We start from the raw sequence: 25,845 nt of genomic DNA on the forward strand, positions 1-25,845 counted from the left end.
AAACTCTCTATTTTAAGTCTAGTCATCATAAAACTGTCACTACAGAACATGGCCTGCAGGCACTCAAGTTTAGAGCCTACAGTGTTTCTAGTGATCAGCATTTCAGAAGTGCTTAGTTAACAACTGCGATTTGAACAGAAGTAGTAGTGTAAGAAGTATAACCTTTCCCCTCTTAAGTGAGATTGGCATTATCCAGTGAACTGCTTTTTTAGATAATTCCACAGTCTCTATTGGAAATTGCCACTGCTAACAATTTTTTTTAGGTTATTTCCCTGATGTCACTTTTCTCCCTGGCATTGCTGAGTTTCTGTTATTAGCCCCTGTGAGCTATTCCATAGGTTGCAATCTTCATGGCATTAGTACTTGCCAAAAGAATTAGACTATAGCATATAGTGGTTTTCAAATGAGATTTTAAAGAGAATGGCACCACAGTTCCGTATCTGTTGGTGGTCCAGCAAAGTTTATTAGAAAGGATGACAACATCACACCAGCTTATGTAAATATTCTAACTAATACACAATCAGGTCTTCAGTCCAGTTGAAACAGCACTATAGTGTTAGATCTTCACACCTTTGCAACATGTGAGTTTAATTACCAGTTAGAAGATGCAGTCACTTCCAAAGAAGTAGCTGGTTGGAAACAGGAACAGTCAACATACAAAGGAATTATAGAATTTGGAATGACAGAATTGGCCTAGGTTAGAAGGGACTCATCCTAACCTAGGCAGTAGCCAAACAGTTTGAGGAGTGTGAGAAAATAAAATGGACTGTCAAAAGAGAACAAGGATCAGAGACTTACATAAGGCCTTCAGTGGGATTGTTCTGGAGATTCTTATTGATCAATTTTTTGAACACTGTCTCTTTGAAAACTGGACTATAGAAAATCCATCTGACTCATCAGTGATTAAGTTTTGGTTTAAGAAACATACACAGATTAATGGGGCGTGCCTGATAATGGCATGTGGTTATTCAGGGTGTGAACAACCTCTACAGTCTGTCAAAACAGGCAGCTTCAGGGTTATTTAATCTCTATTGAAGAAAGAGAAAATAAAAGCAGAAGAAAATCTATTGAAGAAGCACAGTACAAATGAGAAGGGCATACAGGGAGAAGCACAATGTTATTAAAGTACAATATCTTATTATACTCTATACAGTATTGTACTAGACAATGTCCATATTATGAATACTATTAAAATAAATGGTCAATTATAATATTTTTCCCAGATATATAATCTTAGAACTAATCAGAAAAAAGACATTTATACTAGAATGCAATGTTCTAGCTTTTCCCGGGGGGGGGGGGGGGAAGATAAATGCTTCGTCGTTGGCTGTTTTTCAACTTGTGTTAAGCACTGGCCAAAATATTACCTGCGTAAAGAGTTGTATTTTGCTGTGCAATACCCGCTGCCGGGGCACAGCTGGAACGCTGCTCTCCGCTGACTCGGGGAAGCAGCAGGTGCCGCCGGCTCTGCTCGCTACATCCTGCGGGGGAGCAGCTTGCCGCGCAGGGACGGCTGAAAGTGCCGCCGTGCTCAAAGCGCAAACTGAAGATGTAGCTGAAATCACTCCGAACGCTTCCCCGCGACAGGGGGAGGTCAGCCTGTGCTCCAGCCAGCCCAGGGGAGCAACTGCAAGGAAACTTCAAAGCACGCAGGCGGGGCAAGTCCCCGTCGCGCTCGCCGACGGGCACACGGCGACCTGGCTTCCACCGCCGAGCAGCAGCAGAGCCAGCACTGCGGGCGCCGGACCCCACCGCGTCGTCCGCCCGACGCCCGTGTCCCCCCGCCGCCTGGCTCTCGTTCCCCACCTGTAGGGGTTTCGCCCCGCGCCCTGGTGGCTGGAATGGGGAAGGGCTGAGCCCGAGGCAGCCGCCGGGACGCTTTTGCTACGGGGAGAGGAAAATTCCAGCCGAGAGGAGCGGCCCTGCCCCCGCTGGCCGTGACAGCCCGCGGCCGGGGCCGAGCCGAGTCCCCGCACCGGCCGGGCCGCCGCTGGAGGGAGAGCCGGGTGTGTGGAGGCGGGCGGGCGGCGAGGGAGGGAGGAGCTGGGACGGGAACAGGGAGTCTCTGTTTCTCCACGGGTGCCGGAGCGGGGAAGGTTCCGCGTTTCAAGTTTCTCGCCGCGAAGTTTTGTGGTGTTATTTTTTTTTTTCCTTTTGTGGGTGTTTTTTTCCCCTCCGCCCAAGGTGTGGTTCAGCGAGCGGCCGCCCCGGCTCAGGGAGCCCGGCGGAGCAGTGTGCGTGGCCGCCGCCCCAAGCAGGCAGCCCCATGACCGCCCTGTAAACAGCGGGGAATGCCCGGGCTCGGGGGCGAGGCGGCGCTGGGGGCGGCGGAGCGGGGCCGTCTTCCTCAGCCCGCCCCGAGCAGGTGAGGCGGGGAGCCGAGGCGCCGTGCGGGCGGATCCCAGCGGTTGCGCCCGCCCTGCCCCCGAGAGCCGACCTGCGCTCCCCCAGCCGCCGGCATGGACGGCCGCGCTCCGCAGGCGGTCGCCCCGCCGCCCCCAGGGTAAGCACAGCTCACCGGACGGGTGGGAGGCCCGGCCGGCCCCAGAGGGGCGGCCGGTGGGGGAGCCGCGGTCCCGCCGGGCCGTGCGTGAGGCCGGGTGAGGTGAGGTGCGAGGGGCGGGAGGCCGCGAGCTGCGTGCGGCGTTCGGGCGGCGGCCAGGGCCGAGAGGCGGCTGCCCCGCGCCGGGGGGCCGAGTGCCTGTGTGCGCGCCCCTTCCCCCGGCGGCGGAGGGCGCGAGGCGGAAGCCCCGCGCGGGACCGCGGCCGAGCCGGGAGGCGGAGGCAGATGGAGCAGCGCGACCGTTAAACGGCTGCCGGCGCGGCGGGAACCGGCGGGCGGAGTGGCGTCCCCCGCGCCTCGACGGTACCTCGGCGGGTTCCCGTGTCTGAACAACAGGCTCTCTAGCGGGACGGCGGGGCCTGGCGGAGCAGCGGCGGGTGCGGGCTGTAGGGCCGGCCCTTGCCAGGGGCATTTCCCTCGGGGACAGGCCGTGACCCGCCTGCCGGCGTCGCCGTCCGCGCTGCAGTATTGCCAGACACCGCTAGTGCAGTACCTGTCGGGGAGCGCTTCGTTGTCGGTCTCGGCTCCTCTGGGAAATCTCGCAAAGGCGGTATTTACCGGCCTGGCCGTCTGCAAGGTGTGCCTGTGCCAACGGCCGGCTCTCGGTGTGGGAGAGCCGGGGCTTCTCCGGGCTGTGGTAACTGCCCGCGTCCGAACAGGAAAAAAACCCCAACAAACAAGCAGCATCTGTTGTGAGAAGTAAAAGGGTTGGTTTGTTTTTAAAGCCTAGGCTCCTCCGACGAATTGCTTGTAGTCTGTCAGAAAATGTAGCTTTAAAGAATGTAATTTTAAGTCTTAGTAAAACTACCCCAGCTACAGATCGGGAGGAGGAGGGATTCCCTTTCGAGTTAAGTAGTCAGGTGTGTTTGAAGAAAATTAACTCGCTCAATATTAGCTTAGTAGAAACTTTAGGGATTCAATGGAGTTATCTTTAAATAGAAGGGACAAAATACATGGTGAGTGTATTTTTTAACACCAAGACTTCCTTGAAACTTCCATATCGTATGCAAAAAAGGATTAATTGGGTTTCTGACCAAATGAATACAGGATGAAGAGGTGCAGTTGATGGTAATTTACTGTAGTACTTGCAGTAGCAATCAGATCAGTTTGAAGTCATGGCTGTAGTGAATGTGGAAGGCTCGTAGAGGAGGTGTATTTATTCACTTAGGGTCTTGTGGCAATTCCACGTTTATGTATGGACATTGAGAAATGAAGTTCATGTTTTTAATTGATGTAGAACATATAATTACAGTATAGATAATTACTGCATATTTAAAACTTCGGTTATGTAAGCTCAGTTGAGAGGACTGAGCGTGTGAGAATAGAGCGTGATACCAGGTTAGGAAGTGACTAAAACAGTATGTCTTGAAGATCCTCAATTTTACTTGTGGGCAAGAACATGAAAACAAGCGAAAAGGCACAATTACAAATCTTGCTTGTTCTGACAGCTTCTCTGGGCCTGTCGCCTGCCATAAAGCTGTTGGTTATACTGAATTTTGGCTGCTGCTTGACTTCTCTAAGTCAGGAAGAGTCGTCTGTTCCCTTAATGTGACTTCAAGCATCTGTCAGCATTCACATCTCAGTTTTGAAAAACATGCGGCTAACAGCAGTACTCATCTGCCTTAGCCCTGCAGATATATTTTCAGGCCTTTTATCAGCTGTTCTGATATAATTTGGTACTTAGGAAATCAATTTACCATTCCTTTCTTGTTACAACAAGAGTTCTTTATTGGCAGTCTTAATTATTTCCTGAAGATGGTCTCATTTGCTCATCCAAATGCTGGATTTGAGGGGAAAAAAAATCTGGATATACCAGCAAAACCAGCAACTCCCAGTTTACTGAAAATGATCCACAGATATGTTTTTTGAGTAGTGAGCAGTACTGTAGTTCTCTCTCTGAGGTGATAGGAAAAAATTGTGCAATCTGGGAAGAATTTAAGTTGAAATAGCAATTTTCTTAAAATGAATTGCCAAGTGATATGATACTGCATTATATCCCTTCTTAACCTGCCTAGCCAGGTGGGCAGTGTTGTTAATCCACAGCTGAAAAAATTGTTTACCAGTAGATGTGTTCTTAAATCATTGTTTGAAGTTATGTGGTGTAATCACTGATAACTTTTCACTGTTTAGAAAGTCTGTTTATGCTAACTGCCAAGAAAGCTGGAGATGTTGAAGGTGTTTTCTGAGTTTTCGAGTGTTGATGTTTATTTAGCCTTGGAACTTCTATATAACTAAATCATCAGTGGCTCTTCAATATGGAATTTTGTTATCAGTTCGACGGGGACAAGCTTTGGGAAAGCTTGTAATTATAGCCTGGAAGACAGTGTTTTTGCATGCAGGATTATGTTTTCCTATTGAAAAATTGTTTAGTAAAACCAGTTGGGGATAAAAATGTTTGCTGGAATTTGGGGAAAACATGCAGGGGTGTATGCCAGTGTTATTCTCACCATACAATCAAAGTCAATCAGTAAAGATTTTTAAAAACAGTCTCTGCTGGATTTTTTTTTTTTTAAATGTGTTGAATAGAAGGTGTGCCCAGTAACTAGCTGGAATTTTTTGGAATATGGTGAATAGAAGGTGTGCCCAGTAACTGGCTGGACATGACACATAGTTTCTTTTGGTAGCAGAAGAAACTTGGCTGGACCTACTTTTAAGGCATTTTATAGTTCATCTATCTTGCCTTGGGTCTGAGCAGCACTCATGACAGTGTGCTCTTGCCAGGCCAGTTGACACAGTCTGCTCCTGTTCATCACAGAGCTGAATTGGCTGTATGCATTGGCTGTGTTATGGGATGGTAGAAAAATGTGTGTTTTAATACTTTAAAAAAAAAAAAAAAAGTGGTTGTGTTTGTTATCCTGCCTCTTGAACACAGTTTTCCTGCTGTTGCTGGATAGCAATCCTGTACGCTGGATTAAATACACTTTTGCATTACCAGGTAGGTTAAGTAGACTACTAAGTTTCACTAGTTGACACAGGCTTTTAACATGACGAACTGTGTTGTAAGTTAATATGCTGTTAAAATATTGGAGCAAATTTGGATTTTGGTAAATGAAAGATTGATTTCCTTTGAAATATTGGCATGTGCATTGAGGTCCACCTTTAATTTAATTCTAATCAGTTTCTGATAATTTTTCATTATTTTATTTGTTCCCTTAAATCATACTTAAAGCTACATAGCTACTTTCAAAATAACAGCTTCTGGCCTGCTTTACCTAAGCAAAGCCCCTTTGTTTTGTCATTTTCTTTTTGTGTGTCTAATGAACACATGCTTAGGAGATGCAGCTGCTCTCCAGGGGATGAAGATAGAGATGGTTGTATTGGGGGAAGGAGAGCGAAACAGAGTTTTGGTTAGCTTACTGCCAGAAAGACTCCTCATGTGTGTCTTCATGCTCCCATTCCCTGGTTGCTTGGCCTGGTGAATATATTTGAAAAGTTCAATAAGAGGAACAGGAGGGAAGTCCTTTTTTCCCATGGTTAGGGCTGTCTGAGGAAGTAAGAGATGTTTTCAGAAAGAAGAAGAAATATAGCTTTTTTCTTGTGTGTGTAACCGTTGAGTTTTTATCAAATCATTTCAATCAGATTACAGATCTCTGGAGGCATCAACTGTGGCTCAGTGTTGAGAAGTGCCTGGTATCAAGCTTAGAATACTGATATGACCTCTCTTCCTCTCTTTAACGTTGCTGGTTGAGTCGGTTTACAATATAGCCACAGGTTTGTTCAAGTATAAATGAAAGTCCTCCCAGTTGTGGGGTGTGGGATGGGACAGAAAGTGTAGCAATAGCTTCAAACCAAGCATTCTATTGCCAAGCCACAGCAGCAGACCTGGGGCTGTGGGGGCCGCGTGTGTCTGAATTTGCTGTTTGGTGAAACTTAGGGCCAAAACTACATTTTTATCTTGCAACAAATTAGCTGTTGCTATTGGTCTGTGTACTGCATTATTGTACACACTTGTGAATAAATGCAAGACCTTTTGTTCTTATGCTAGTAAATGGTAGCACTATCTAGGATCAGATGTTAGGCTTGCATGGGTCTAACAAGCAGTCTGATCTTAGATGTGCTTATCTCTTAGACTGAGGACCTCAAGATAAATAGTTAGGTTATTTTTTTTTTTCTCACACCCATGACCCTGATGAAGATCAACTAATTGAGCAATAACGAAATGGAAAGAACTTGGAGAATTTGTGACTGTAGAGTTTGCTGGTTATTTGAAACAGGGAGTTAGCTACTTCATGGGTGGATCCCCATCAGGAGCCACTTGAATGCTAATCATTCCAGGGGGTAATTTGCCAACTAAGTTCTGAACATGCACTTAATACTTCTTGAGGTGATTATGCTGTTCTTTTTAATGTATCTGCCTTAACCAAGGCAGATAGTCAAATAGTTGCATGACACAGTGGTGCCATGTACTGAATGTTGCGTTTAAAAGCTGGTTTGATTACTCAGAGTCTGAAGTCATAGCTGGGTGCCTATAGAGTAGTGGGTGGTAATGTTCACTGTTGGAGTGCGTTGCTGTGGGAATGAGATCAAGGAAACATTAGGGGGTTGAGGAATGTGGATACTAGGGTGAAAAAATGTGTGGGAGGGTAATACACAAATAGAGAAATCAGCAGAGTTATTTCAAAGCTTTGTCCAAGTGTGGTGGGATCCTTCGAAAAGAAGAAGTGAGAGCTAGTCATTAGTGAGGTATCAAAAGCATGTGAGGGGAAAAAGTGCTTGAGACTAGAAGGTGGATTTCAGTGCGATTTTAGAATAGATTCTTTTCTTTCTATTGTTACTGGGTTTTTTTGTGAACTTTAAAGGAGATTACGGTGTTTATGTAAACCTGAAGATCACTGTTTATGTTGAGTCTGCGCATCTGTGTTGGGTAGGAGAAGAAAAAAGCCCATTGTAGGGGACCAAAAGCTTAGATTTCAGAGGAAACTGAAGATATTTACGGGATTCATGTCATCTAACAGATAAATCAACTCACTAGGAATATTTTAAAGTCACAAATAAATGGTTTCTCCTGTAATCTGGCAACATCTAAATATGTCTCCTTTCACAAAGTCCAGTACTGCTTCTGACTTTCTTGACTGTAGCTTGGAAGAAAGTTTATAAACGTGCAAGTTCTTCTAGCTTGACAGCTGTTGTTTCTAGCTGCCACTCTTGTAGTTTTATGTGTGCTGGGGAATAGCGGATGCCAAATTATCCAGCCAGCCATTGGAGTTGTAAGTAACAATGTTAGTACCTGCTCAGATGATTTTTATTTTTATTTTTTTCTAGACATAAACAAGTCAATATGATGAGTTGCTGTCTTAATGTAGTGGACGCAAGAAATGCCGGGTGTTCTCTTTCATGGCTGCTTGCAAATTAAAGCAAATCTGATTGTGCTCTTTCTTTCCTTTTCACCTGGCTCTTACTTGCTTCCCCAACAGCTGACCTGCTGCTCTGGCTTAAGTTCACGTGGCTGCCTGCTGTTTGAGAAAGAGTTGCTCTTTACTGTGAGCATTTGCTGTCGCTGTGTACTGCTCTAAAACTCAGACAGTTGACGTCAGGGCATTAGAGGATGACAAGAAGCCGAGGTGTTGGCTTCTAGACTCCTGTAGAGTTCTGTGGCCATGCCCAGCATTAGCACAATGAAGAGGAAACTCTGACTGTGCAGCATACGACAATGGAGAGCTCAAGGGGGAAAACCACCCCTTGCTGTTTTGAGCTGTAACAAGCAATTAAAAACTTGAGGTTTCACCCGAATTCTCTCCTAAGGTAAGGTCCCACAATTAAAAATGCAGCTCTTTGCATGAACGTAAACATTTACTAACTGGGGTTCTAATAGATGCGTTCTGACTTAAAATCTGCATGGTGATGGACTAGTGCATTTTTGTCATAGTTTGACAAAATTTTTTTATGCATCAGAAGTGGAATACCATGGGAATCTTTACAGAATTAAGGGTTCTTGGATTTGCTTTTTATTTATTAAGAGGTTATCCAGTTCAGAAGGGGTATGTACATTTGTATGTATCTTTCGGTGGTTGTAAACGATCAAAGTGCTGTAGGTGGTTAAAGGATGGATCTATCTAGGAAATGTCTCCCTGGGGAACTTGAATGTAAGTCAACTGTGCTGTGAGACTAGGGTTGTCAGGATTACTATTTTCAGTTAAAGAGAATAGAACACGTGAATATTTTTAGCCAGGCATAAGCCTTCTTCCGTGAGAAAGCATTGGTTTCGTTGGAAGCTTTAGTTCTACAGAAGTTTTCATTGAAGAAATAGCTTCCAAGCCGTACTTTCTTAGCTGTATTCTAAAAATCCGTTGTGCACACTTCTTTGAATTTTATTTCTATTTTGGAAATATAGTTACTTGGTTTGGAAAACATAGATCAGTCTTACTTAAAAACAAACCAACCAATCTTTCCTCCTTCCCAAGCAATGCAAATGATTATGCGAAACAGAAACGTTGTGTGCTTGAATTTTTCTCAAATACCAGCAAGGGTACAGTCTTTATTCTTTGGCCTACATCTCTCCCACAAAGTGATACTGTCTTAATTAAAAAACACTCACACCACTCTGTCTCAACAGCATTAGAAATGTGTGTATTTTTCTTTAAAATCAAATCCCTTTTCAATTTAATATTCCTGAGTATTGATTAACTGTTTTAAAAGTCTTGTTCTTTTCATGGGCCTTCTTTTCCTGTTGGGAATTAATTTTCCCTTTTTGGTATTTTACCTGGCTCTCATGTCAGACCTTCAGATGCGTTTTCTTCCAAAGACTAAGGCTCTATACGTGGGTTTTTAGCAGGTAACTTCTAAATGTTCTGCTATGGGAAAGGCATAAGGATCTCTTCCAGTTGTCCCTATAATACAAACATATTATTGACAAAGTTGCCTGGAGGGACTGCTTTTTCTAATTTTTTTTTTTTTTTTTAAAATGAATTGTTTTTTTGTTATACGTTGCATCTATGTTGCATTTGACTCCTCCCCTACCCCCCCCACCTGGCGTCAGTTTGACGTGCTGGGGACTTTGCTGAGTAAAGTGGGTTAAATAAGAATGTTCCAAGGTATGGGACCATCAGTAGGTTAGCAGTGGAAACTTTGTGTTACAATTGCCCAGATACTCTTAATATGTAGGTACCCAGGTAATTAGAAGAGCAGTAGGGAGGAATATTGTGCGTCAAGTTTGGTTTTTGTCATTTACCATGTGTTTAAGTATCACTGTATTGCTCTTGACCTTTGTAAAACCTAGAACATGCCTTCTGTACTGTCAAACCAGACTGACAAAACAGCTGGACATGATACTGCAGGTAGGAGATGATCCACTGAGGTATCTATTGTTTAACTGTCCTTGTCACGGCAATGTTGAAAGCACTTTTTACTTGGGAGGAACAATGTTTTGTCTCTTGATCTAGTGAAAAAAATTGAGGAGACAAAATGTCTGTTAGTAACAAAGTTGAGAAAACAAATGTTTACAACTGGTCTTGCTGGGTTATAACTCCTTTGGGCAAAAATGAAGTACATCTTTCTTCACCACTAGCTGTGGACTTAAGCCTTTTGTTCTCTTCATTAAAAATGCATGTTGTACAGAATAAAATATTAAACCATTCCGGCTTTGAGAACATAGAAGCTACTAGCATGGATGTATGGCTTTTTTTTAGTCCTCTAGTTTGTAGGACAAACAAGACCTTAGTTAGTTGATGATGATAGTGTAGTACATGGAACTTCTAGAGGTAGAATTTGTGATGATTTTCAAGAGTTTGTGTAAAATCAGAAATTCAAGCCATGACAGAAATCTGGGCTTTGACAATTTTATTTTTTTTTTTAATTCAGAAACTTTTAATTCCTCAAAAATCAGGTACTGCTGTGTTGAAAGTTGTCCCTACGTTCCCAAACTTTAATTTCTTAAGAGTTATTGCTTTGTCCATCTACCCTATGAAGTCTCCAGACGTAAACTTTTCTGTATCCTCTCTTGGTCTCTGATTCATGATCTCTCACTTCCCCTTGCCTGCAATTTTGATCCTCTGCTTCCACCCACGCTGCAAAACAGCCTCACTAATTCCATCCTTGGCACCCTCCTTGAGCTATTTTTACCTCATTCCGTTTTTAAACTACTTACTACTTGGAGAAAGTCCTCTTTTGCTGAATTTTCAATGTACTAGTGCTTCTTTTCTAAAAGCCTTTCTCATAGATCATGCTTGGGAACTTTCAAGTATTGTAACAATTCCTAAGGCACCTTAACCACTGTGTTTTTTAACATTTGGAAGCTAAAGTGGTCTTCCCCATCTGCTTTTATTGGTGGCAGATGCACTTGAAGACAATATTTGGGTTTTGGGTGTTTTGGGGTTGTCTTCTTCCTTTATGGGGGGAGGAGATTACTTCCTCCTATTACCTTAAACCGTTTTGCAATGTATAACCCTATCCTTAAACTCTTTCATAGACTTCTGCTTTGAACTTTTTGGATTCTGTTTTTGTGTGTTATTTTACATTTTGAGATTTAAAAAGAACCAGGCCCTTCAGCTTGGTCCTTCCATCTTTTATTTTTTTTCCTGTGTCCCTTTCTGCCTGTATCTGATTTCTCTTCCCCTGACTTCACCCTGAAATTATAGATTCTTCTTTTTCTAAATGTGGCTTTGTGTTCAAGTATTATGTACGACGTTACTTAGGTTAATGCATCTTATTCCCTTGTATTTACATGGGCATGGAGACTATTTTCGCTACAGTGTTTAAGGGGAGAAAGGCTTCCCAGGCCCTTTTATATGGCACTTTAAAGAGGTCATTGGCTGTCCTTACAGTTGCTGTTCTTGTTCGCTCGCTTATCTACGGTTGAGTAATGCCTTAGACATCGCAGAACTTGGAGCTGAGATCTTAAGGCAGCCGTGATAGCTTGAGACATGAAATAGGATTTATTTTACTCTTTTTCTCCTTTCAACTAAGTCAGAATTTACTTATGACTTTGTTGGGCCAGTAGTAGTAATTTTCTTAATGTATTATATGCTGTCCTTCCTCAGAATTAGATGTACTTAATTTGATGCCTGCATGACAGGTTATCAGGACATTTGTTGTAGAAATGAACTGATGGAACTGGGTCAGATGTGTCTCTCTTCCTTCAGCTCCTTAAGGCTTGTCTTTTGTTTCTTGTTGGTTGGTTGGGTTTGTTGGGGGGTGGGGAGAAGGATCTGTTTTTCTTCCAAGTGATATGTAGAGGGATCAGAGGATTTTGAAATCTAGGTAACTTTTGGGTTTTGTTTTGATTGTTCTTCTGCAGTTTAGGACACATTTCCCCCCCACCCCTGTTACTGAGATAGTTTCAGCACACCAGGCAATGCCTGTTCACTTTTATAGAAAAGCAAGGTGGAAATCTAGAAGGTATGGAAAACCACAGCATTTAATAAGTGCTTCTTCAGAGATGATTGTCAATAGTGAGGGCAATAGGAGAGAATCTGAAGCAGCTTATTTTGGAAAAGTAATAAGGATCTGACATCATTGTCTGAGCTGTTGGAATCTTTGTATTATTTCTAAGCATCTTTCTTTGACTGTTCTCATATTTCCACTGCCCAAACATTCTTACAAACTTTCCAGTCTTCCTCCCAAAATATGCTGCTGTAGTGCTTCTTTATCCATAAATCTCAAATGAATAAAGGAGAAGGAGGGAAATGCAATGAACTGTAGATGTTAAATGAAACATTAAAAGTGTACAATGATTTATTTTAGAAAGAAAATGGGGTTTGGTGCAATGATAGTTTTAGAAATACTCAAACAAATAGATTGGTTCTTATGTTTTCTTTCTGATGGTGTTCTTTTAAGATACTGACTTCTGTCTGTCTTTTTTTTTTTTTTTTCCTTCCTGCTTTTACTTACCAAAAATTTTTCCTGGATTCTGTAGCTCCAATATGTAAAGCCTGCCAGCTAATGGGTTTATGGGATTTTATTTTTTTTTATTTTTTTTAAAGACTCCTTGCCAGCACTTAGTCCAGAGTAAGTTTTCATAGTAAAATTGAGAATGTTTGGAAATAATGACATATAACATAAATGCTGAAATTTCATCCTATACAATGCCAAGCAGTATTTTATATGCGTTGACTGTAGATGGAGATTTTAAAATTACCTGGTACCCTGACTGAGTGGTCTCATGGGAAGATCTATATGGTGTCAGTCAAAGCTCTACACCTCTGCAGAGCAGACAGACATCCTGCACGCTGTCACTACTATAGAACAACTTCTGGATTTTCCTTCACATTTCCTGAATGAAATCTGTCTATGCTTCAAAATGCTGATGCTGCCTCTTTCTGTTTGTGGTGCAGAGATCTGTAATAGGAAATGAAGTGCCCAGTGAGTTGTTTATTTTGTAAACAAATGTTTGTCAGAGCCACTTGGAAGAACTTTAGCAACTTAGAGACAGAAATACCCTTGCAAAATCGTACCCTGGTTAATTGAGAACAATGCAGTTCATTTGCCAACAACATACTCTCAGAAAGGAAAATGGTTGAGTATGTAAAGAGTTCTTCTGTTACGTATGAACAAACGGACCAAGATTAGAAGTCATAATTTTATGAGTTTTTAACTTTCATTTTAAAATAAAATAAAAAGCCAATGAGATTTGTAAAACTCTATCTACATTTATTGTCCTTTCCCACATCCCGTCACATCATGTTTCACATCTCAGTCATACACTGTTTCCTTGAGTCAGTTTGTGATGTGAATAAATGCTCAACATGGTAGAAAGATCTCCAGTATGTTTGTAAAAGAGCATGTGATACTATCAAAGATAGGAAGGGATAACTAAACATGGCATAGAATTTGTTGAAATTGTAAAAATTCAGTCATTAAGCTCAACCCATTAAAAAACTTGGCTTCCAAAAGTAAAATGTGATCTGTCAGAAAACGTGAATCACATCCTCAAACTGACGTAGCTGTACCAGTATTATGTACCAGTGTGTTTATCTGTGGCTTTGATTAACAAATATTTTCAGTTAAATATTTAAGTGGCAATGAGAAAGAAGTGGTTTGGTGACTCTTTATGAGAAAGACTGATTCATTCAGAGATCTGCAGCTGGATATGGAGATTTACTCTTCTCTCCCCTCCACGCTGTGTATTTTTTGTTTTGTTTTTTTGATAGTAGTCACATCATTAACAGAGGTGGCATACGTGTCTCCCTCCCTTATGGACAATCTAGGTGGAAGGAAGTTTCAGCGTCACCTTCTGAACTGAGTAGGTTTGCTGCTGCTGTTGTGCTGGTGGAGTAAGTTTCTTCCAGCTTCTTTATGTCCTTTTCTTCAGTTAGAAGTAGTCAGTGATAAGCTGTTTGTAATCAGGAAAGTCGGAGGTAGTTCCTTCTTCTAAGGTTAGGCAAGGCTTTTGTTGCTTTGGGCCCTCTTCCCTTGCCTGTATTAACCTTAGGATATTCTTTTAGTTTGTGGATGTTTTTGAAGTGTCAGCTTCAAATTTCTGGACCCAAAGAGAGCCTTTCTGCTTTAAGCTAGCGACGCTATGGTAGTGACTTTATATCCATGTAATAAAAATTCCAAAAATTCAGGGTCGTTGTTGTTTTATGTGTGTCAAAGGAACAGCTGGATGGCCATTAGCCACAACTTGAATCTTCTTTCCGATATGAAGCCAGGATTCTTTCTATGGATTTCCTCCTTTGGGCAGCATTTGAAACCCAACCCTTAATTATTGGGAGAGAGAAAATGTGGCACTTCAGAGAGGTTGATGGGGTTTATGTTACTGGCACTTAGAGTTTGACTCGGTAGAGTGAGGGTGAACTTCTCAATTTCACAGAGTTTGCAGCTGAATTTTAGCGCACTTTTGGTCATGTCTCTTTCTGCTCCTATAATCTATATAGATAACTGCCCATTAACTTTTTTTTTCAGATTGATGGCCTGCTCTGGTTTTCATCACATTAATTTTAGTTTTATAACAACATTCTGTGTTGCACTGATCTAGTACACTTAAGTTTGGGGATATTGGGTCAAATTTAGAAGATATGAGCAAATGAACTATCTGCAGCTTGTCTCTGACCTAGCTCCTGCCACTAAGCACAAGAGTGGAAGCTCTGGTCTAGGTGATGTTCTGATTTACACACGCTGTTACTGAATCTGCATTGGTGGTAATTTTGCCTATCCTTCCCTCTTCACCCCTACCACCTACCCCACACCAGGCCTTTTTTGGCCAGCGTCAGCAAATTCAAGTTTTTTTTCTAGCGCCCTTGAATCAGGGTCATTAGTTTCTAATTAAGAGGTTTGCCCTGTATTGGTATTAGTAATTGTCCTTTGGTTTCCACAATGTTCTGCTGGCATGCTGCTTACCACTTGCTTGAAGAGAAATTGGTAAAAAATGTGGATGTCTTGTAGATATAATTAGCAATACATTCCTCATAAGTTTTTAGTGATTTACTGTATTCAACAAGCAACAATTTCTTCTAAAACTGTTTTGAACAAGTGCAGTGGTTAACAGTTAAGCACTCTTGGTCTTTCTATTTCTAAAGTGTGACAACATGTGAATGGCATCTTCATGAGTTACTGCATGGTTACAGAATATGAGCATGTAAATCATTCAAAATGCTATTTGGCTGGTTACTTTCATGGGTAGGAATGTGGAAAATACTGGATTTCTCACAGGATTTTGACTGTTGTCAAAATACAATAGGATACAGAATTATTAATTACTTAAAATCATCTGAGAGGTGTCTAATCAAACTTGCTTATACGTATATTCTTTTAGGCATTTTAGAGAGATTTTCTGTTATATTCAGGGAAAACTTCTAAATCCAGGGAGAACTTACAGAGACAGCTTCAGATCTCAGGAGTTTGTGTCTGGTTTAAGGGCTTTATGAGATCTTACAGTTTAGATCATTCAAGCAGTATTGCTGTCCTTTCCTCTGAAAGCCGTAAAGTAAGAAAATCCTTTTCCTCTGAATTTTCTTGGGTGTTTTTACATGTCTTTGTGGATAGAAGAAATGTGGTACTTTGTTTTTAGTTGATATGTATAAACTTAAGTCACATTCTTTCAAAGTACCTAGTGTACATCTGTGTAGTCTATAGATCAGGTAGGTACCATATTCGAATTTCCAAAAGGAAAGAACCAGGAAGATAAAATGCTGCCACATCGGAGGGTGCTGTTTCTTCAACCGAGAAGGCACTCGGTTGTAGGAACTCTGATGAACAAAGCCCGTAGACAAACTGCCCAGCTGTACTTTAAGATGAAAACAGGATGTTGGTTGTATTGCTGGAGGACTACTGTATAAATCAAAGGATATGCTATTATTGCTGTGTAAGGAAGCTGTACTCCCTTAGAGTAGTTCTGTATATAAAAGAATGGTAATTGCCATCCTTATCAAGGACTGGCAGTTCTCCTTTTCCAATTGTGACCTGGTGAATCCACCTCTAGTTCATGACTTAAAACAAAACGTTGCCAGTTATTTTAATACTCTATTCAATAGGACAAACAGAATATGGTTATTTTTATCTCCTTATGGTTCCTTAGATTATACAAATAGAACCCCCCCCCCTTTCCTATATTCAAGCCAAAGGTGGTTTGCTGAGAGGAATGTGGATTGTTTCCCCAGTGCCTGTTAAACCCTGCCAGTTCAAGTTGTGTCCACTTAGTCATATCATCTGGAAATGGCCAGGTGGCTTTCTCCCCTTGCTGATGTCTGACCTTTCTTTCTCATAACTGTTTGGTTGGTGTTTTTTTGGTTTTGGGGTTTTTTTTGCCCCCCCCCCCCCTTTTTTTTTTAAGTGTTCACTTATGGCCCCTTTACTTTTGTGTTTATTCTCACAAGGTTTTTTAAAGCATTTCTCTGCCCCTCTTCCACTCAGTGTACTGTTCTGCTGTTCCTCAATACCAGCTAGAGTGGTGTTGCCTTTAATTTTGTTTTTAAAATTAATTTAATAATTTTTATGCTTCCAAGCACTATATCCAAGTACACTTTCTCTCTTTAGGAAGGAAGTATGTCAGATTACTTTTCTGCTTTTGGTTTCCACCAGTTGATTTCCCTGAAGAGAAAAATAATAGGATCATAGAATTGTTTGGGTTGGAAGGGACCTTTGAAGATCATGTAGTCCAACCCCCACAACTGTAGGATAGCCTAGATTGTTATTTAAGAAATATAAATAAGTTTCTTTCATGCAAAAGTAGCTGAATCTGGGACAGTAAGTATATGGATAAAGGTTAAATTGATATTCCTGTAATATTACATGTGTTTTTATTGACAATTTTTTGGGATAAGTCCTCAAAACCAGAACTGTTTTGGTAGAGTGATTTTAGCATAGTAGTTTACACTGGTTAGTAGAGAGCTGTCAGCCTCTTAGTATTTGTACTCGAGTGCAGAGTTAGCCTCCTTGCAGTAAGCTTCTGTGAATCAGATTTGAAACCAGTCCATGCTGCTGGTGCCTGCACGGTAGAGGAGCAAAGAGGCTGATAAGAAAGTGAGAAGGCAATGGTGAGTCAGTTATGCAGAACTGTAAGGGAAGGCAGATATGCTTCACTCTTGAAGGAAGCTTCACTCTTGAAGGTGTTCCAGTATAGACTTAATATTTTTTTAATACTGATTTTACTTTATACTGAATTATAAATTAATCTTTCAAATTCATTGTTTTCATGAAGTTGGATATTCAGAATTACTTTTCTAATATTTTCCATTGCTTATCTACATTTCCCTGAAGGTCCGTGAGAGAAGGATGTTGCAGGAGCTGTTTAGACTTATGTAACAAGTTTTTGTAATACCTAAAGGAAAAATATATCTATAATACAATATTCCAAAAGACACGTCAGTCTGGTTGTTTTGATGGTAGCACATCTGAAATAGCAACTTCTTGAAAGGGTTAAATAGTGCTGTAATTTTTGAACATTTATTCTTACAAGTTTTCACAGTTGAGAGAACTGGTTGTGTTAGGTTAAGGTTAAACAAGCTGCACTCCTGGTGTTTGGGCTCTTTTCTAAATCACACTTCAGTTGCCACATTATTTGCGTATACTAGAAAACTATTCAGTCAGAAGTCCTGGAGGTAAGATGTTCTCAGGGGATACCTATTGGAGCACTTTCTTTTGGTTTTGTTTTTTTTTTAAACATAAATGCTGATAAAATAACTTTAGATTTAAAACTGGAATGTAACTGTATGCGAATATCAGTTAACGGATGTATTTCTGAAGAAGTAAGGCCTCACTAATCTGCTTTCTGCTTTTTCACAGGGTTGAAATAGAAGTCTCAAAATCTTTGAATTTGTTTCATGTCTGTATTAAACAGTTGTAGGAATTAATCAGGAGTGTGTTTCTTTTTGTTGAAACACAATGAGTTCTGTAGTACAGATTGAGTTACATTGGATGTACTTGGGAGGATACCGTATTACATGTAGAGATAGGTACTTCCTATGGAGGGAGAACCTTTTCTGGGGCCAGAAACTAGTTTATTTAGAATCATAGGGTCATAGAACGGTTCGGGTTGGAAGGGACTTTAAAGATCATCTAGTTGCAACCCGCTGTGTCTATAGCAGCAGTTCATCAAATAAGGGTAGCTAATGACTTAGGATAGACCAGTGATTTTGGAAAATGCATATAACTTCTAAGTAGTCATGCCCTATGGTCATTAAAGATAAATTTTAAATTCTAGCTGTTCATATAAACACATGGTGTTCTTTAACAGGCCAGAAGCGTGGTTATCAGGAGACATGCCATGGAATTACCCTGATGTGACCTTGTAACTGGCAGATTTGAAAAGCATTAAGCATTATTTGAACTGGTACAGTACTCTGAAGGCCTCTTAATTATACCGCCAGTATTATTTTTCTGAAAACTTCTAATGAAGGGGGATGTACTCTGGAGGTCTTGTCTAAGTTATGCACTCACGCAGGCACGTGTAGTTTGTATTGTTCCTTAATGATTGTGATTTTATGTGTGTGTTTGTTTGGTTTTTAAATTTTTGAGCAAGTATCACAACTTTTCATCCACAAAGCAAGTAGTTATTGCTTTTGATTAGTAACTTAAAGCTTGGCAAGTATGTAAATTCCTCAGCAGGGCATTGGTTTTGAAGAGCTACTTATGTTCCAGTGAGAAATCTTTTGACCAGATTGTTTTAGAACATGTGATTTTAATTATTTTTTTTAACTTTTTTTTTTCCTGCTTCTGTACTACATTATCTGCATCGATTTACTCCTTTCCTTCAGGAAACACATTTGCATTAAAGATCCGGTCTCCTGTTTATTTAGTTCTTGCTGCTTATTGCTTCCATGGGGTCCTCTTTGACCTTACAATTAACAGAAAAATAACTGATATCCTGGGAATTAAATCAAGAAGAAATTAAGTACAAGGACCTGATAAATTCTGATGAATTCTTTCACTAAACAGATTTCCATTTTGATATGCAAAGATAGTCAGTAATAGTAATAAAAATAAATAAAAAGATTTAAAAAGCTATAAGGAGCATGTTTTTTATAGCATCTCTCATGCTTCATGGAAGGCTGCTTGTATCCCTACAAGAGTCAGGGATACCACTGGTTCCTACTGTTAAATGTTGGTTTTGTCATCAGAAAAAGTTCAAGTGTATTTGCTGGAATGGCCTGAGACAATTTTTATCTGATCTGTTTTGGCTAATTGCCTTTTAGGTAGAATATATGCATTGTGCAATAGCATTTCATAGTCCCAGCTGATGTACCCCGACTTCGATTTTAAATTGGTTTGCTGGTGTAAGGATTGTTTTAGACTCAATTAGTGAAATAGTAGTAAGTTTATGAGATCACTCAACTTGCTTTTAAAATTAATCACATGCCGCCAATCCAATGAAATAACAGTGACAGTTCCGAGATCTCCTTTGTTTGTTTCTTTATATTGTATAATATTATAATCTTACTGGAAATAAAGATGACTGGTGAGAGATAAAACGGGGCATATCAATGAATTAAAAGGGTTGATTGTAGTGTTGTCTGCTTAATGTCACTTTAAATATCTAGACTTGCTAATTTGAACATAACAGAGTCACGTTTGAAGGCAGAGGATGCCAAGAAAGGAAGGAGATGATTTATATCTGTTGAGCTTCCATAAGTGTGAGTTTCATATTGGAATTTGACTATAAAATACTCAGATTTCTCAGAAACAGCTACATGATAAGAGAGGATGGGGTACCAAGGCCTGTAACTGCATCCTTTGGCAACTTAGCTTGTATGTACCTTTTCCAAAATGTGGGAGAGAGACTGCTCTGTCTTGGCAAACAGCCAGCTTGTTTCAGTTTCTACTGTCTTGAGTTCTACAGTGTACTTACATGTTTAAAAAAGAAAAAAAATGTTCAAGCTGGTATCATAAGTTCTACTGTACATCTTGAGACTGGGTTCTCCTGCAACTAGCTCAGACTAATCTTAAATTCTGGTTAGAAGACCAAACATAGCAATACCAAGCCTAAGTATTGGTGAGCATACAGAATTGTGTTTCATTGTGCTGATGAAATTCAGCTATCCGTTCATCCATCCATATTTGTTTGTGGCATATAAGCAAGGCTTATTTGCAGGTGAAAGGATCTAACTCTAAATACTACTAGAATCACTGTTTACTCATTTAACTCATTCTGTTGGTTTACATATGCTTACACGTACTTACATATGTATACTTACTGACAATGTTTGAGTTCAAGCATGTTCCTTTGTTTTCTAGAGTTTAATCTTACAAGTTATGCATATTTTCAGATAACGATGTTGTATATGTTGTCACTGTTGGTAGTTGTCAACAGTAGAAATGATCTGCCAAACATTAAATGAATTCTGATTACACACTTTTCTTAACACAGCTTCTAAAGAAAGCAAAGTGTCTTGAATTCCAAGTACACAAACAAGTACACTCAATATATATATTCTTTTTCAGGGATCTGTGGTGACAGCTCTTACTGACCACAGGTTCACATAAGCTCAAGAAGAGCAGGAAGATTGTTCTTAGTTTCAGTTTGTGTTCTTGTTCACTTCCAGCCCCCTCACGTAAGAAGCATGGAAGGCTGGGACTTGTAGTCAGTGTTACCCAGCGGGATATTGCAGGTTTGTCCACTATGAGCAAGTGGGGATGATTTCCATTCTTCTTTTTTGCATTAAAAAAAAATAATTAAAGGAATATGAACAGGAGTGGACAACCTGAAGAGGCGGTTTCACCTTTCTAATGAAGAAGGTGAGGAGTTGGCAGTGTTAGGTTTATGGGTGGACTTGATAATCTTAAGGGTCTTTTCCAACCTAAATGATTCTATGAATTCTGTCTTTTCCTTCGCTAGCCACTTAGCTGCATCACTTAGCATTGGTTGTGATAAACTTAAGCAGCTATGTAACTGGGGCTAAAAAAGACCAGTAAAAAGATAAAGAAATGATAGCTCGGCCTAGTGGTAAAATTTGTCTTGCAGTTTTCTCAGAAGCCTATGTCATTGTTTTAATTATTTGCCAGACTGTTTCCTCTGCCTTTACCTACTGTAATCCCTAATTTGACAGTAGAATTCTGGTATCTCCTAGCAGTAAGTCACAGCTTGTTTGGTCCTCTGTACATACTGAAGTGACAAATAAAGCCATAGCCTATTTTTCTGATCCCTCTCTGTATGTCTGAGTCAATACTAGACCAGCTTTGTCTAATAAACTTAATTTGTGGCTGTCCCAACATTTTCAACACAAAACCACTTAGGTATTACGGTAGCTGCAGTTGCATGATTACATCTGTTTTAAGTGCACATTCACTACCCAGTTCTACTGAAATTGTTAAAGAAGTCCTCATGTATGCAGGCTACATCTTAAAACTGAGTAGAAATCCCGGGGTGGAAGTACCTTTTTGATCCACTAGATAATCTTGATAGCTGTTATTAATCTCTCTTTTAAATAGATAAAACAAATTTATTTCCCCTAGAAACATGCAGCAACATAGCACAAGTTTTAGTTATGTGTCAGCAAGAGACAAAGACAAGACAGTCATAGTGTGGTGGGTCTTGTGCAGCATAGTTTTTGGACCCCTTCTGGAGTGATCTGATGATAATAATAACCTGTCTAAACTGCTAAGTTTTTAATTTTGCAGAATTTGTACTTGTGAGATACTTCCGTACTGTTCAGTGAAACAGGAGCTTTGCGTGTGTTTTTACCTTATGCTGCCAAGCATACCATACTAGCAATACACATATTTTTGTCTTTTCTGGATTTTTCTTTTTTTTTTTTTTTGATCTTGCAGTAATTGGTTGCTCATATAAAAGGAAGACATTTGTGTTCTAAAAACAAATAACACACACACAGCTGTGTATCCAAGTGACCCAGTGAAAACGAGTTCCCATGGTCTATGTGTATGTGCAAGTGACGGGGACCAGAACTTGTTCTTTGTCCAATAGTTCAGTTGTGCATGGCCTCAAGGGAACGTGTGGCCATGCTCCTTGTACTGTTAACTTTCCATGGGAATGTAGGAATGTGTCTCACAGTGCTGGGTAGGAATAGTTGGGGGGGCGGGGGTGGTTGTTATGCTTTTTAAAATTTGTTTACTTATATATAAATTCCTGTGGGTTGTATAGAAATTTGGGATACATATTGATTGCACTTTTGAGGAAGAGCGTAAAATTGTGTAATGCTGCAGTTGTTAAGGACTGGACATAAGTTTTGTGTTGCAGTGAGAAAAGCTACGTAGCCATTTAATTTCTGCTCTGTATGTTTTTGAACAGATACTTCTGTTCTAGAATATTTGAAAAACGAAGGGAACTTCTTAGTCATCTGCATAAATAAATAGATACGAAGTTCTCAGATGCCCGAGATATGAAAATATAGATTTATTTTTTTAATTATTATTTTTTATTTTTCTACAGTGACTGAGACAGGACTAGGATTGGCAGAACCCTTTCTTTGGCATTTGATTTTTGTGAATTAAAATTATAGTATTTGAATTTAGTTTTTTTTCCTTGGGGGATGTGTGTGTGTGTAACCTCTCATCTGGAATTGAAAAGTTCTGTCATGCTGTATCATAGACCAAGTGCTGTTCAAGTTACAAATGACCAACTATGGAAGCTTAATGGATTAGCTAGTTCTGAAATGATGATTAGCAATTTGATTATTAGTAATGTGATCAGTAAAACTAGCAACTTAATTGAATAGGTTTCCTGGTGCCATCCTGCGGCATTATTCCAAACCTGTGCAAAATTGTGTAAAAAATTAACTAGGAACACTTCTCTGCCTTAAGTAAGAAAACTAAAAAGCAGAAGAAAACAGAACTCAAATAGAAGACATGCTAGTTACTTCCTCCATATATCTCATTATACACAGCTTTCTCAGAGGTCATACTTCTAAGAGTATGGGTTTGATGAATAAAGTACCTGCTTCCTGAATTTGTGCAGTTCGGTTTAGCTTTCTATTAATAATGTTTAGCTTTCTATTAATAATGGCGGCAACAGAAGTGGACAGAAATCCTATTTGAAGCACTGATAGATCGCGTCTAGTGTGTCTATTTTTAACTTGAATAGTTTATTTTATTTCGAACGAATGGAGCTCACTTCCATTAATTACATCAGCACATGACCTTACTGTGCTATATGTAAATAATATTATAGTTTCCATAATTGATGAACCGGGAAGTTATTGTATGAAGTGTTGTAAGTATAGTTACTCAGCGTCTACAGGCAACGGCTTCAGGAGAAGCCATTGCTTTCCAAACTCAAGCAGTAATCAGTATTTTCCTTTGTGTTTTGCTGTTAGTGGGTGGTGTTTTTTTGGGGGGTCTTAAATATTGTTCTATTAAGCACATGATATTTAAGAAATACTGATTACAGGCACTGAGTTTTTGGTCCCCAAATCAATTTATTTTACCAACCAGGTCACTAACTTGTTAACTTAGTATTTGTCAGGCGCATGTTCTGAGATAGTTTATTAGAGTGCTTTAGTATAAGAGTCAGCAAAACAGATAAATAATATGCTCAAATCAGATTTGTATAGCTTCAGAAATCAATACTATTATGTAAATCATCTTCTTTACCCAGTGTTAAAGTCACTGCTATATTGGTGTATTTCTTTGCCAATATGTTAATGTCATGCTATCTAACAGCAACATAATCCCCACAGACAGTTTAAGAAATGCAAGGAATAATCTTGTAGCAGAAAGAATGGTTTATAGTTACTTGGCAGTTTAAACAATTACCAATCCACTCTTGAACTTCTCTGTCTGAGGGAATAAAACTTTCTGTTTTGTAGAATTCTTGCCCTCTGGGGTAGGAAAAATGACAGCAGATGAATTGGTGTTCTAGTTTATAATATGATGCAACTGAACTAAAATACAACTTTTTGCTTATTTTAATTTCTTACTAGAAACATTGACAGGGAAGACTGTTGCTAATCATACTTTCAAACTGAAACCTTAAAATGGTGTAGGACTACAGGTGGCTCAAATGGTTGTGCTTAGTCATATATTGTCTGTTAGTTTAGAATCTACTGAAATATCAGGTTTATACCTTGAAGGAACCTTTTGTTATATAGAGTGGAAAGTAACTGTTGCAATCCTGGATGACCTCCAAATCTCTGAAAATCAGTTTCTTCACTAAATGAACAGGAATAGCTTTTCTTGCAAATGTTTTGGCTTTTAACTCCAATGCCAGGGATTTGAAATTTGGGGAAGAAGAAGCCAACAAAGCAGATTAAATAGACTCCTAAGTCTAGCTTTGAAATATTGCTGTACTAGGTCTTCTATTTTGGATGGAATGATGTATGATTCTTTTATATATGAGAAGGAAATTGTTTTAAAAGGATGTGATAGCGTGGAATGCAGTATTAAAACTTTTCCACAGACTGTCATTCGCTTTCTCAGAAGTTAATACTGTCCATCCAAAGAGAGAACTGTTTAGAGATTCTGCCATTTTAATATTGATAAAAAGTCATGGTATGAAGAAAATTCTTTAGCTTTTGTATGAAAATGCACGTATTTTATGAAGATTTTTTTCTTAAATTATTTCAAAATGAGCAGACAAACCCAAAATATGTATCAATTCTTAGCATATCTTTGCAATCGCATTCTTGTGCTATGCTCTTAAATACCATTTAATGAATTTATAAAAATACCCTGATATCTCTGCAGTAGAGTACCTCTTTTAAAATGCGATTTGTCCAGCAACAAATATCCCCAGAATACAATACGGTGCTTGAAGAAAAACTGATGAACAAGTCTGCTTTATACAGATGGAATTAGATATGCTCTGATTTGCCTGGAAAAGAGTAAGAAGCCAAGAAGTTTTAAAATATAGCCTACCTGCAGTGCCACCCTGTGGCTTTTTTTTTTCATGGCTTCTCTTAAATTAACCCGTTTCTCTTCCCTCATCCCCAGCGGGAAGATTACTTGTGAACTTCTAAAACGTCTGTATTCCTGGCTGCAGACCTGGTCTAACCGGGATAGTACAGCACATCTCTGTGCCTAACTTCTGTCAGGCAGCATTATTTGTCCCTGCTGAAACCTGCTTAGATGGACAACCAGGAAGAGGATTTCTGAGCAATACTGGTTCATTCACCAACCGCATCAAATCACTAAGCAATGGCTTGTTTGGCCATTGAAAAGAAAAGATCACAATGGAGCTGGAAAGCAAAAAATGTGTCAATTCACGTAATAACTTGAAGGAGCATACTAATTGGTCTCTTGTGTTTCAGCAATGCTATGTGTGCATATAGTTTATTTCCAGATAGTCAGTCTTCTAGAAGATGGTTTCATTTTAAAATTAGGCTGTCTAGGTAGACACAGCATTTCTTACGGAGATAGTTGATACTATTTTGCATTCAAGACATCTGCATTTTCGTTGACTTTAATTGAAGGATGTCAGAGAGACTTTTTTCTTAAAAGAGCATTATGCTTTGAGGGATATGTTGTGCTTTGCCTTGCACCGTTGTAAAGTCAGTCAAATCTTGGTGGGTAAGTACCTGCAGGTTTAAGACTGTGGTTTTTATGTATAGGAATTAATACAATGTTGAGAATATTCCACCCCCAGCAAGCATATAGGAGGGAATTTACCAGCACTTCACTTGCCTGGCCTGCCTCAGAGAGCAGAACCTGTTTTCTTCCTCACGGCCAGCTTAGTCGTACTACTGTCTCTGGATAAAAGGCAGGGGTTTTATGTATATATATTTTCTTTCTACCATTCTGGCAGGCAACAGAACAGGCTCTTTTGCCCCTTCTGCCTAGGTGGCAGCACTAACATCATCGTTCAATGCAGGAGCTTCAGCAGCGGTTCCCTGGGCTTACCACCACAGCCCAGCACCTCTCCCCAACATACCACCACCTGACCTGCCACTCTCCAGTCCAAGGGGAGTGTTTGGCTACACTTTTGAGTGTTTAAAATTGGTGCTTTTAATGTTATAAGAGTT

At 40.0% G+C, this 25,845-nt stretch overlaps 1 protein-coding gene across 7 annotated transcripts in view; it reads left to right on the plus strand.

Annotated features, from left to right (window-relative positions):
* Positions 1-1,846: 1,846 nt before the first annotated feature.
* The window catches only part of COBLL1 (cordon-bleu WH2 repeat protein like 1), a 90,609-nt gene continuing 66,610 nt past the window's right edge, over positions 1,847-25,845 (plus strand). Inside the window, exon 1 of one of the 7 annotated variants that reach the window (XM_074594559.1) lies at positions 1,847-2,006. Coding sequence is in view for 2 of the 7 variants with exons in the window: in XM_074594553.1 (XP_074450654.1) it covers positions 2,460-2,503 (44 nt within the window). In the remaining 5 variants the exon portion in view is untranslated. Of the gene's footprint in view, positions 2,007-2,026; positions 2,504-2,833; positions 2,867-8,156; positions 8,306-25,845 lie in introns of those variants that run through there. The other 6 variants (XM_074594554.1, XM_074594553.1, XM_074594552.1 and 3 more) reach the window with 6 other exon arrangements.

The sequence above is a fragment of the Larus michahellis genome, chromosome 7 (genome assembly GCF_964199755.1).
Source record: "Larus michahellis chromosome 7, bLarMic1.1, whole genome shotgun sequence".
Lineage (NCBI taxonomy): Eukaryota > Metazoa > Chordata > Aves > Charadriiformes > Laridae > Larus > Larus michahellis.